Source organism: Pseudophryne corroboree, chromosome 6 (genome assembly GCF_028390025.1).
Source record: "Pseudophryne corroboree isolate aPseCor3 chromosome 6, aPseCor3.hap2, whole genome shotgun sequence".
NCBI classification, from domain to species: Eukaryota; Metazoa; Chordata; class Amphibia; order Anura; family Myobatrachidae; genus Pseudophryne; species Pseudophryne corroboree.
In genome coordinates this window covers 779,487,920-779,499,703 of record NC_086449.1, presented here as the reverse complement: position 1 = coordinate 779,499,703, position 11,784 = coordinate 779,487,920, and the positions used below count along the sequence as shown (strand labels likewise).

General features: G+C 37.0%; 1 protein-coding gene across 3 annotated transcripts in view; it reads right to left on the bottom strand.

Annotated features, from left to right (window-relative positions):
- Window positions 1-3,701: 3,701 nt before the first annotated feature.
- The window catches only part of PITX1 (paired like homeodomain 1), a 23,921-nt gene continuing 15,838 nt past the window's right edge, over window positions 3,702-11,784 (bottom strand). For all 3 annotated transcript variants that reach the window (XM_063928726.1, XM_063928728.1, XM_063928727.1), the window contains one exon: window positions 3,702-5,661. In XM_063928726.1, coding sequence (XP_063784796.1) covers window positions 5,113-5,661 — 549 coding nt within the window. In that variant the 3' untranslated portion in view covers window positions 3,702-5,112. The remainder of the gene's footprint in view (window positions 5,662-11,784) is intronic.

Here is an 11,784-nt window from a genome sequence, read left to right as displayed (position 1 = left end):
AAAAATCACTTAACCATTTCATTCTGACAAACCTATTATTGTGTATGATTGCACAGGGGAACCTGGATAACTGGTATTTCTTCCTCACGTGTGGCATTAGGAAATGAGGAGCTTGGAAGGATTGTGAAGGTAGTGTGTTCCTGCATCCCTTTAATGACCTGAAAATGCACAGCTCCTTAACAGACAACTGCATGTAAAATGACAAATAATCAGCATAAAATAATATAATTATACAGGATTACATGCGTTCTACCGGCGGACGGGATGCTGGCTGTCAGTCTAGCATGCACCGGCGCCGCAGTGCGCCGGTGCATGCTAGACAGCTGACAGCTGTCTCAGGCCTACGATGGCATCTGCCTGATTGACAGGCAGAGGCGGTCGCTAGGCAGGAGGGGGAGGGCCGGCACCGTTTGGCCGCTGTTTAGGGGGCTCGGTCCGAGCAACGCAGGCGTGTCCGGACTGTTGGCGGTACGGGCTGTGATCCTCACAGTGACGAGTAGCTCCCTGCCAGCGCACAGGAGCTGCGCTGGTAGGGAGTTACTCTTCAAGTACAAAAGCATTGCCGCTGTGCAATGCTAGAGCCAGACATGCGGGGCGGACTAGCCCTGTGCTGGGCGTACACCCACATGTCAGGGAAGCTGATCGTGGATGTGATAAATTTAGCACATCTACGATCAGGTCTGAATTAGGCCCAATATCCCTAGAGAGTCATCCCACCCACCAGAATGCCGGCAGCAGGGCGAGCGCTGCCCTTGCCACAGGATCTATTCCCACTCTGTGGGTGTCATGGACACCCATGAGTGGGAATAGCCCTGGTGCACCGGGATTCCATATGTCGGCATTGTCGGCTGTCCGGATTTGGGCAACGGTATCCTGTACACCAGTATCCCAACAGCCGGCACATGTAACTGCATCCCATTATACATTACATGTAGGCTTACCATACTATCCCTTTAAACCGGGACACGCATGGATTACACAGGTTCTGTGGCTGAAATTCAAGCATACCAGTCAGCCAGCCACGGAACCTGTGTAATCCCGCTTTTCCACTGCCATGAATATCTCAGGTTATTGCACGTGAACACGCAGCAATCCGGGAAAATATCAGGTTTAAATAAGCCGATTCGAGCGACCCGATATTTCATCCTCATCTCCAAGCGCCACCTCCCGGACGTGCCACCAGTGACATCACCAACCTGGCTTATTGCCGGATCAGGGCCACCAGTCTGAAAGAGGTCTCATAACTGGTCGCACCCTGGAAGGACCCGTGTACAGGTCCCGGGTGCGACCTGGTATTCTAGTGGAATAGGGGTATCTGTCACGAGTGTCCTGGTTTAAAGGGATGGTAAGCCTAATTATATATATATATATATATATATATATATATATATAGGAAATCACTCAAAGCCTATGTATATAAAGAAAAAAATGGTGGTGCAAGGCAGCAATAAATATAAAACACTCACTTCTCCAGTGATGTAGAAAAAGTAGACAAGCCAGCACTCACGTGTAGATGAAAGAAAAGCAGGATTTATTCCTTAACCAAACGGCATGGTGAAGTACAGCAAATACAGCAAACACAGCCCGACAGCTGTTTCAACCGACTGGTCTTCCTCAGGGGCTGGAGAAGTGAGTGTTTATATATATATATATATATATATATCTACCTACTGAACATGTGTATGTGTTAATATATAATAGCACATATATTGCAGTATTTTCTCTTATTGATCCAGTTTTCCTTTCACTAACACTGATGTATGGATTATTATTAGTTTTTTTGCTATATATGAATAACAAAATAACAAACGACCATAATTGGCAGTGATCATATATGCAGTCCGGTCTCACATGGTCATCCAAATAATTAGTCATTGGGTACTCCCAGCTGTAACCTCCAAAGGATCCAGAGACATTCAAGATATAGTTTGCCTCTTCTACTATATATTATATATATATATGTGTGTGTGTGTGTGAGTGTGTGTGTGTGTGTGTGTGTGTGTGTGTGTATACATACACATATATCTATCTATCTATCTATCTATCTATCTATGCATATATATATATATATATATATATATATATATATAATATGTCATTCATCCAGGTATATTTGTGAATACTAAAATAATTCGTTTGGGACTAATTTATTGTCTTGGTTAGCTACCTAGCTACCCTCCAGCAGTGACTGAACACTTCCTCTATTTGTCAGTAGCTCTGAGATCCCTCAGAAGTCCGAGGGAAGTCACGTACATGTAAAGTAAAGCTGTTTAATACGTGTTATTAGTTTCCCTGCAATCAGTGACACAAGTCTCAGAAACAGATCTCACCCTATAGTTTTACAATTACTAGTATACTGTGTATAGTTAATTTAGGCAGCCTGTTGCTCCCCAGGTGGAGTGGAACTACATGTACCAGAATAGTTAGGAAAGACGCAAGTAGAAAAAAAAACCCATAAAAAACTTAATGTGCTACTGTATCATTGTATCTGCTGGAACCAGGATCTGTTCCAGCAGTGATTTATATTTGTTGTTGCAATTTATTGGTTTATTTTCTCTCTCTCGGTATAAAGTGTCATCTTAGGAGGAAATTTTATATTTGCAATATTCCACCATCGCATTTTTCCTTGACACACCTATAAGGCTCTATATTAACCTCAACAATGATTTGACTTATACCAACTGTCTTTTGTTGTACTGAAATCGGTTGTGTTATTTAATCAGCAAAATCTACTTTTTTTTTTTTTTTTTGCAGGTATATAAATAGGATTTAGGACTTTCGATTGCAGTACCAAATGCTACAGCGTCATCTATTGTTTGCAGAGAAAGCTGAGAGAAAGTAATGCACGTGGTCTATTCAATGAGAATCGTGTACCCATGAAGGGTAACTGTATACACACTATACACTATACACTGTATACACAGTACTACACTCCAATCAGAAGACCCTGAGGAAGCAACAGGAAACAAATGTTTTATATTGTATCAGCATTGTCACATAGCCAATAATAAACATGTTTCAAAGAGCCTTATTTAGCGAATATACTTCGCTGTAAAAGTATTAGCAACCAAATCAATGTATCAAGTCAATGCCTTTCTCAAAATGATGTAACCCAATAGAGATTGCCATATAACGTTCCTATACACTAGCAAACTAATCACTTTTATTAAAGTCTAACCATACAGTATGTAAAATAAAACAAATAATAATGTAATAATAATAATAATAATAATAATAATAATATTCTGCAAACATACATACATAAATATACTAGGAGCATTTAGTGTGTGTGTGTATGTATATATATATATATATATATATATATATATATACATTACACACACATACACATGCACATATATGTGTGTGTATATAATGTATGTATGTATGTATGTATGTATGTGCCATATGTATATATATATATATATATATATATAACCATGCGCATATACATCTATGTAGCAAAGTGCATATATATTTATTTGCAAACGTGGATATGCTAGCATTCACAACCTGTAGATTTAAGCAGCATTGAGCAGGATTTACTGACGATCTCTATGTGACGATGTGATTGGATACAATTGAGCACTCAAACATCAAAGCAATTTCGCAGTTGATACATTTATTCTCAATTTAATAAGAGATATTATCATTACATAATAAATAACAGAATTTTTAGCTAGCAAAAAACACTAAAAGTGTTTGCTTAAATCTGTTTTTATTCCCATGCTCATAATTTTTGGAAAAAAAAATATAATAAAAAAAAGTATTCACAAAAAATAAACAAAAAACATAAGTTATAAAAACAAAATGACACAGCATTCTTATCCACAACAACATTATTACACATCCACACATCCACGTTACCGTTACCACAGGTGTACAAATACACTGAGAATAAAGAATGGGGTGAGAGGGAGGTTGGGGGGAACGGGGGACGGAGGTGAGAGACTATCGTTGAAACTTTGTGCATTTTATTAAAACAAAATCCTCGTCGTCTATGAAATGACAATTTTAAGCCACAGATAGGTCCGCAATTAAAATATATGCGTCTTAATAATTAAAGATCATATTTATGCTTTTAAAAGAAATCAAACCACATTAAAAAAGTTTTTAAATACATTTGAACATAATAATATTAATTATTATTATTTATTTTTATCTTTACCACACTTAAATGAAACAAATAAAAACTTTTTGGAAGCTGGCAAACAAATTCACTTATTCTTATGCTCAAAATGTCTTTTTTATACACTATCAGGAGTCTCGGGTTATTCGTGTATTTCTTTTATTTTACATATCATACTGTAGATACATGAGGAGTTAAACAAAACTGCAGATAAGTAAGGGTGATCGAGTGATCTAAGCATAGCATAAATACAAGATTGATGATCATTTGGGGTAGAAGAAGTCGCAGTTAAAGGCGTTTTTTTTTAGAGAAACCCCCCCCACTGGGTTGCTGAGGGGCTTCCGAGTGTTCCCATTCTGGCAGGGGGATCTTGCATCTAACTTTCAGACAATTAAATCTTTTTTTTTTTTAACTGGACAAACATCAAGATCATGCGTTTCAAAGCAGTTTATTAAACTGTGGTGCACAATCATTGGACACAATATAACAACAAATTTTATATATATGAATGTACATATATATATTTATATATTTACATATAACCTTTTTAAGTGGTTAACCCTTATTGTTTAATTTTAATACCTAATAGTTTAATATTTACCTTTCTCCAGCCTCTCCCCCTAAATCCTGCAAATTCCTGTTTTGCAGCGCTTAAATGGTCACCAATCTCAGTGTATACCACAAAACAGCTCCCCCCTTTGTTTTTTTGTTTTCTTTTTTGATTACCACCAAAAAAAAAAAAAAAAAATTTTTTTTGGAAAACATTTCCTCTAAAAATCTCTCTATAAAGTGGACATTGGAAAAAAAAAATCCTGTGCAAGTTCAAGTACATACAACCCGCATAATCCAGAGAGAACATTGCAACTCATCCATGTAATTAGGCTTGGTATCTCTTGCAAAAAGAAAAAGAAAAAAGTCTCTGCTCTGGTCCATACTGAAGGCAAAAGTCCACAGGGCACCATTTACTTTTGCAGCTCAGTCCATCAACTGTTATACTGACACGCATTCAAGCTAGATCCTGGACTTTGTAAGCTGCTGTATCCAAAAGTTGAATGCTGCTTGGATTTAAGTCTGAGGCTGGCCAAACTGGAGTTACAAGTGTCTCTATAAACGGTGTAAGGGGAACCAGGAGGTCCATAGGGGCAAGCAGTAGAAGACATAGCTGAATTGAGGGAAGACCCACTGATGTTATTAAGATTGTTGATGTTGTTTAGGCTGGAGTTTGGCATGCCTGGTACCGCTGAGTGACCCATGCTGGATGGCATGCTCATCGAGGAGATGGAACTTGGGCCTGAGAACATGGATTGAGAAGACAATGGACTCATGGAGTTGAAGAAGGTGAAGCCTTTGGTGGAGAGTGGAGCAGGAGTCAGACTCTTAGTAGCCCAGTTATTGTATGGGTAGCCAGCGTACATGTCATCATAGGGCTGCATCAAGCCACTGAACTGGGGAACATAGCCATTTTTACACAGGTCCATCTGTTGGTTGCGCTCCCTCTTTCTCCACTTAGCTCTGCGATTTTTGAACCATACCTGCAACATGAAGGAACATGGAAACCATAAGTGAGGCCTCAGGTTTTGGAGGTCACAACCACAAACTAGACCTCTGACAACACCTACACCATTCTGACCTCAATAATAATGCAACAAAGAAAAAATAAAATAACATTTTAGTATTTGAGGGTCAAGCCAGCGAGCCAATAAAACAAATATGTGAAGTGGGGAAGCATTTAGCAATTTCCTCACTACAGCTGCTGCTGGGAGAATAATTAAATGGAGTCAACGAAATCATAACTGCTGCCATGCACTTCACAGACCTATGGAGAGAGATCTATGGCTCACAATGGATTTACGGCGCGAGATGATAGATTACTGCAAGACCGACGTTTGTGCACCGACAATAGGGCATCATAACAGAGAAAGGAAATTACTCTCTCCATGAAATAGTTATTTAAGGGAAATAATCATGGTACAAAGAAAATGAATAGGCTCATGGCTTCTGGTAGCTCTAAAAAAATAAATTAAGAAGCATCCTGTAAATGAAATTTCCCTCTATCTATCTATCTATCTATCTATCTATCTATCTATCTATCTATCTATCTATCTATCTATCAGATAGATGTGTGTGTGTGTGTGTGTGTGTGTGTGTGTGTGTGTGTGTGTGTGTGTGGCCATAGCGATATTGCACCACAGCAAATCGGTGTTTGACAAAATCGTATTGACTTTAGCAGGTATAGGGGGTAATTCCAAGCTGATCGCAGCAGGATTTTTGTTAGCAATTGGGCAAAACCATGTGCACTGCAGGGGAGGCAGATATAACATGTGCAGAGAGAGTTAGATTTGGGTGGGGTGTGTTCAATCTGCAATCTAATTTGCACTGTAAAAATAAAGCAGCCAGTATTTACCCTGCACAGAAACAAAATAACCCACCCAAATCTAACTCTCTCTACACATGTTATATCTGCCTCCCCTGCAGTGCACATGGTTTTGCCCAATTGCTATCAAAAATCCTGGTGCGATCAACTTGGAATTACCCCCAGAGTGCGCAACCGATTGCAGCGCTTGTAATATTATTTGGTAAGAAAATAACAGGGTTCCGTTACAGGTACAAATAAATAAATAAATAAACAATCAATCCAGAAAACATAGAAATAATCAAACAAATAAATTAATATAAATAAACACCGCCAATTATCAACACAGCAAACGTTTAATAAAACTATTTAGCACACAAGGAGAAATGTGTGGTTGCATTTTTCTGTACTTTATTATTTTTAGATCACTATTAAACACGTTTAGAGTTTACATCTAAGTCTGAAGCTACTCGTTTACAGGTTGCAGTAAATTTATTGCGCATTTATTTTCCAGGTCTGGGACACCTGCCCTTTTCCATCCGTTGCCCAAGCCGTACACAAGTACTGACAGTCACTTTATGGAACTACGGATGATAGTATGAGCAAGCACTGGCTCTCCAGGTGTCTGTGGAACAAGAAGTCACAGAATGCCCTGGTAGTCCCACAATTGCTGGGGGGAGGAGGGGGGGGGGGCTGATGTCTCCTTATGATCCTATCTATACCCCACCTTTGTCCTATGAGACCTCTCACTTTTTTCCATGCAATTAATTTGATTCTTCTGTTCTAGCGGCTACCACTTTAGGAACAATATTAATTGCCCATGGTAAATGTTTTATCAAATGGCCTCTGTAATAATATAAAATATTGGTGCACTGGTATACCAGTACTTCCGACTACTTACAGAGCATCATAAAAATCCCTTGTTACAGATCATAAAAAAGGGGGATTGGATTAGTGATGTTTAAGCAAAATCTTTAAATTGCCCTTTGGATATGCAGCCTATGCATGCATAACTAATTAGGATTTATTGCCCTGACCAGTGGCAGCGTTGCCTCTGCTGATAGCTTGCACAGCCTTGGCTATTATATAAAGCGGTGTGGTTTTTCCCCCCCATGTAACTATGCCTTTTACAGGTACACAAAACACACAGGGTACAAAGAAAGACTTGACAAAAAGCTGGCCTCATTAAAGTGGTATTTGTAGCAGGAACACACCAGGCAGGCTCATTGGTGGTATGGTTTTTTTTTCTGAGGAGAACGGTACGAATTCCTGTACAGAACAATCATTAAAAAATTAAAAGAGAGAGAGGAAGAAAGAGAGAAGAGAAGAGAAGAGGAAAAAAGAAAAAAGGAATTGTATTTATTTGCCTCAAACATTCATTATACTTGCCCTAACGTGTATCTTCTATATAAGTGCTGTGAAGTCCTCAACAGTTTTTATTATCATGTTTTGACTCTATGTTGCTTATATTCCAGGGTTACTTTACATCATTAAAATATCTCTAGGGTGATCTAAAATAAATGTTTTATTTGTTTGTGCTAGCAAAAGAGATCTGATTGGAAAGACTGGTATAGTTTAGTTCCACACAGCTCAGAGATCCCGATATTGGATCATAGGAATCTGGTTTGCCGCTTTTCGCTATATAAGACCATATCAACCAGAAAATAATTCCTCTGTGTGCGTATGTATGTATGTATGTATGTATGTATGTATGTATGTACTATGTATGTATGTATGTATGTATGTATGTATGTATGTATGTACTATGTATGTATGTATGTATGTATGTATGTATGTATGTATGTAGCAGTGTACAGTTCCACTGTCTTTTGCATGTTTGTAGACAATATTATAGAAATCATCTATGTATAGTGTATGTCTATATTGTATGTATGTATGTATGTGTATGTATGTATGTGTATGTATGTATGTATGTATGTATGTACTATGTATGTATGTATGTATGTACTATGTATGTATGTATGTATGTATGTATGTATGTATGTAGCAGTGTACAGTTCTGCTGTCTTTTGCATGTTTATAGACAATATTATAGAAATCATCTATGTATTGTGTATGTCTATATTGTATGTATGTATTTATGTATGTATGTATGTATGTATGTATGTGTGTGTGTGTGTGTGTGTGTGTGTGTGTATGTATGTATGTATGTATGAAGCAGCTTATAATTGTTCTATGTATGTTGTATGTCTGTATATAGGAAGCAGACTTACTGAGGGCAGTAATGAAATTATAGTTATAATGAAATTACAGGTCCATAAGAGATTGCATTTACTGTGTTTTGCATTTTTCATACAGTCCTGCGACCGTGATTTCTATATATCTATTTATCCACAGTCTCTCTCTCTCTCTCTCTCTCTCTCTCCTTTTCCCGTGATTATAAAGCAGGGACATATTAGTGACGTACTGTTGAACACTATCAGCAGAATACACTGAGATTTGTCCATTGCGGACAAACACAGAGGGGTAGCATCGCAGCTCCTTACACCAGTAGAGGAAAACAAGACATCGCAGGGAACATAAGCTTTTCTTGTTATTCTTCAAGGTTTTTAAAAGTTCATGAATTTCCAACAATATGGAAAGTTACACAAACATACACAGCGCCATATATCTCTGCTTACGCAGTATACACATGTAAACTATAATATATATATATATATATATATATATATATATAAAATACTGCAGTCCATATTTGTAATGGTATGTATTATTTAACTTTTTTGTGTGCCAACCACAATATAATAGTGCACCGATCTAATGATACACTGATAATTTCAAGCAGGACTTGTTATCAAGATATGGCAGTGTCTGTCTCTTTAAATATATATATGAGGACAATCTTGTCAATATGCCGATCATGTAAAGTATATTGCAAATAAATGAACATTTGTGTATGTTGAAAAGTCTGGAGAGTGCCCCCTCTGAATTATTATCTATCTATCTATCTATCTATCTATCTATCTATCTATCTATCTATCTATCTATCTATCTATCTATCTATCTATCTGAGAATATATTATTCTGAAATCCTACGGAGACAGACTTCATTGTACAGATGTGTGTGTGTGTGTGTGTGTGTGTGTGTGTGTGTGTGTGTGTGTGTGTGTGTGTGTTTACACAAACATTTAAATATTCAAAGCAACCACCCTCTACAACTACCACACATTTCCATGTTAGCGGGAGCTTATGTGAAACTTTGCATAGGCTGTAAATAAATACTGAATAGTTTATAAAACAACATCTAATTTACTGTATATCTGTTACATTTTATTGCACTGAGAATAAACCATATAGTGCCATTCCTGCAATGCAGAGAAGATAATCAGTAATAAAAAGAATTTCTCGATTCCCATTGTATTCACTCTGGCAACAAATAATTTTTGCACAGATTTGAAGAGTATTGGGGGAAAAAGGGGGAGATGTCAAAAATAAATTAAACATGTTTAGTTAATGTGTCCTGCAAATAATACATTCCAAATAAAGTATCTTTTTTCCTTATGTGGCTTATTAGATAAACAGGACAGACCCACAGCTTATTAAGAATCTAGTTTCAAACCCAATTTCTTATGGTGAGAATTATGCCCACACAATACCTGTGATCACTGGATAATTTACATACCTTGATTACAGCATTTTTAATCTGTCATCTCTGTAGTTAGTATAAATAAATAGGCCTTGAGGGGATTTCCAAGAATGAAAACTATCACTATACATTGACATTTCCAGTTTGTAGCATAGGCTCCCCAACCCAGTGCTGAGTCTCTTTATACGTCAGTCTTCTCCTGAAGTGTGTGGAGCATTCAGCTTACACAGAACTGTCTTACAATCATAGCTTCTATGCTCTGGAAAAGATTCCATAAAATGTTCTCTCTTTTTTTTTTCTTCCCAAATCTAAATAACCCCTTGGATATTATTTGTAAATGCACTTTGCATCTTATATGCTGCATTTACAGATGAAGGCACCCAGTTACCAATAAACAAAACAATAAAAATAAATAGAAAAAAGTCTCTCACTAGTCTAGAAAATAAAACATGATGAGCTTTTTCAGCTAGTTTCAGCTATTTTTTTTTTTTTTACATGCAAATCATTTCCGTTTCTTCAATAGTTTATTAGGGGCCATATGAAATGAACCTTTCAATCTTAGTTTGCCTTGAGGTTCAGTCCTGGGTTTTATTTTTCCATCTGGTCTTTGTTTGAGACCACTAGTATTTTAATGTGTCTCTGTGCAAAATGAAACGACTTAAATTGGGTCTAGGAAAATGAGAAGTAAGATAGCAGCATTTCATGACTCACATAGAGGTACATGCGGGGGAGAGGCGCAGGAGAAGGGGTGGAAAATAACTGATGCTTTATAATGGATCAGTAAAGGGAATTTTGTCATTGAAACTCAGTGTGAGCCAAATGTACGTCCAGCTATCGAGAGATGACTTGCGATGTCGTTGGTTGGAGCTTTATCGATTCAGTGAATAGTTTCGATTCAGTCTTGCCGATGTGTGTGTGTGTGTGTGTGTAGCCTAGCACATTGCAGTTGACGAGTGTATAGTAAGTAGTCTAACAAAACAACGGCAGTTTAGTTATTTGCGTATTTACTATTAATATATATATATTAACATGTGATCTTACCTTAGTAAAAAAAAATTTTTTTTTTGCATAGCTAACACTTCTTTGCAGAGTCCTCGAATACACTTATATTTGTACATAGTCTATTACAGCTACAGTGTCTGATCATATCAATAGTCTGTGGTCGTAAAGATTATATCGTGTTATTAAATAAACGCTATCACCAATGTCATAAATTTTATCTGTGCAGTGCTTTGTGCAAACAAGGATAAATATTGTGCACTCTTCGCATGTATGTGTCTATCATCTATCTATCTATCTATCTATCTATCTATCTATCTATCTATCTATCTATCTATCTATCTATCTATCTATCTATCTATCTATCCATCCTTCCATCTCCGTCTCTCTTTCTCTCTCTCTCTCATTAGAAGTGTGTGTATATATACAGTATGTGTGTGTGTATATATACACATATATATATATATATAAATATATGTATGTATGTATGTATGTATGTATGTATGTATGTATGTATGTGCGTGTGTGTGTATATATATATATATATATATATACATACGAGAGAGGTTATGATTTTGGAATTCGTGCTTTATTTCTTTATTTAAACGACTTGATTTGCATCCTGAATGTCACCCTCTACGAGTGTTGGGACCAATATTAGATTGCACTTGTTCAAATAATAAATAAATAAGTAAA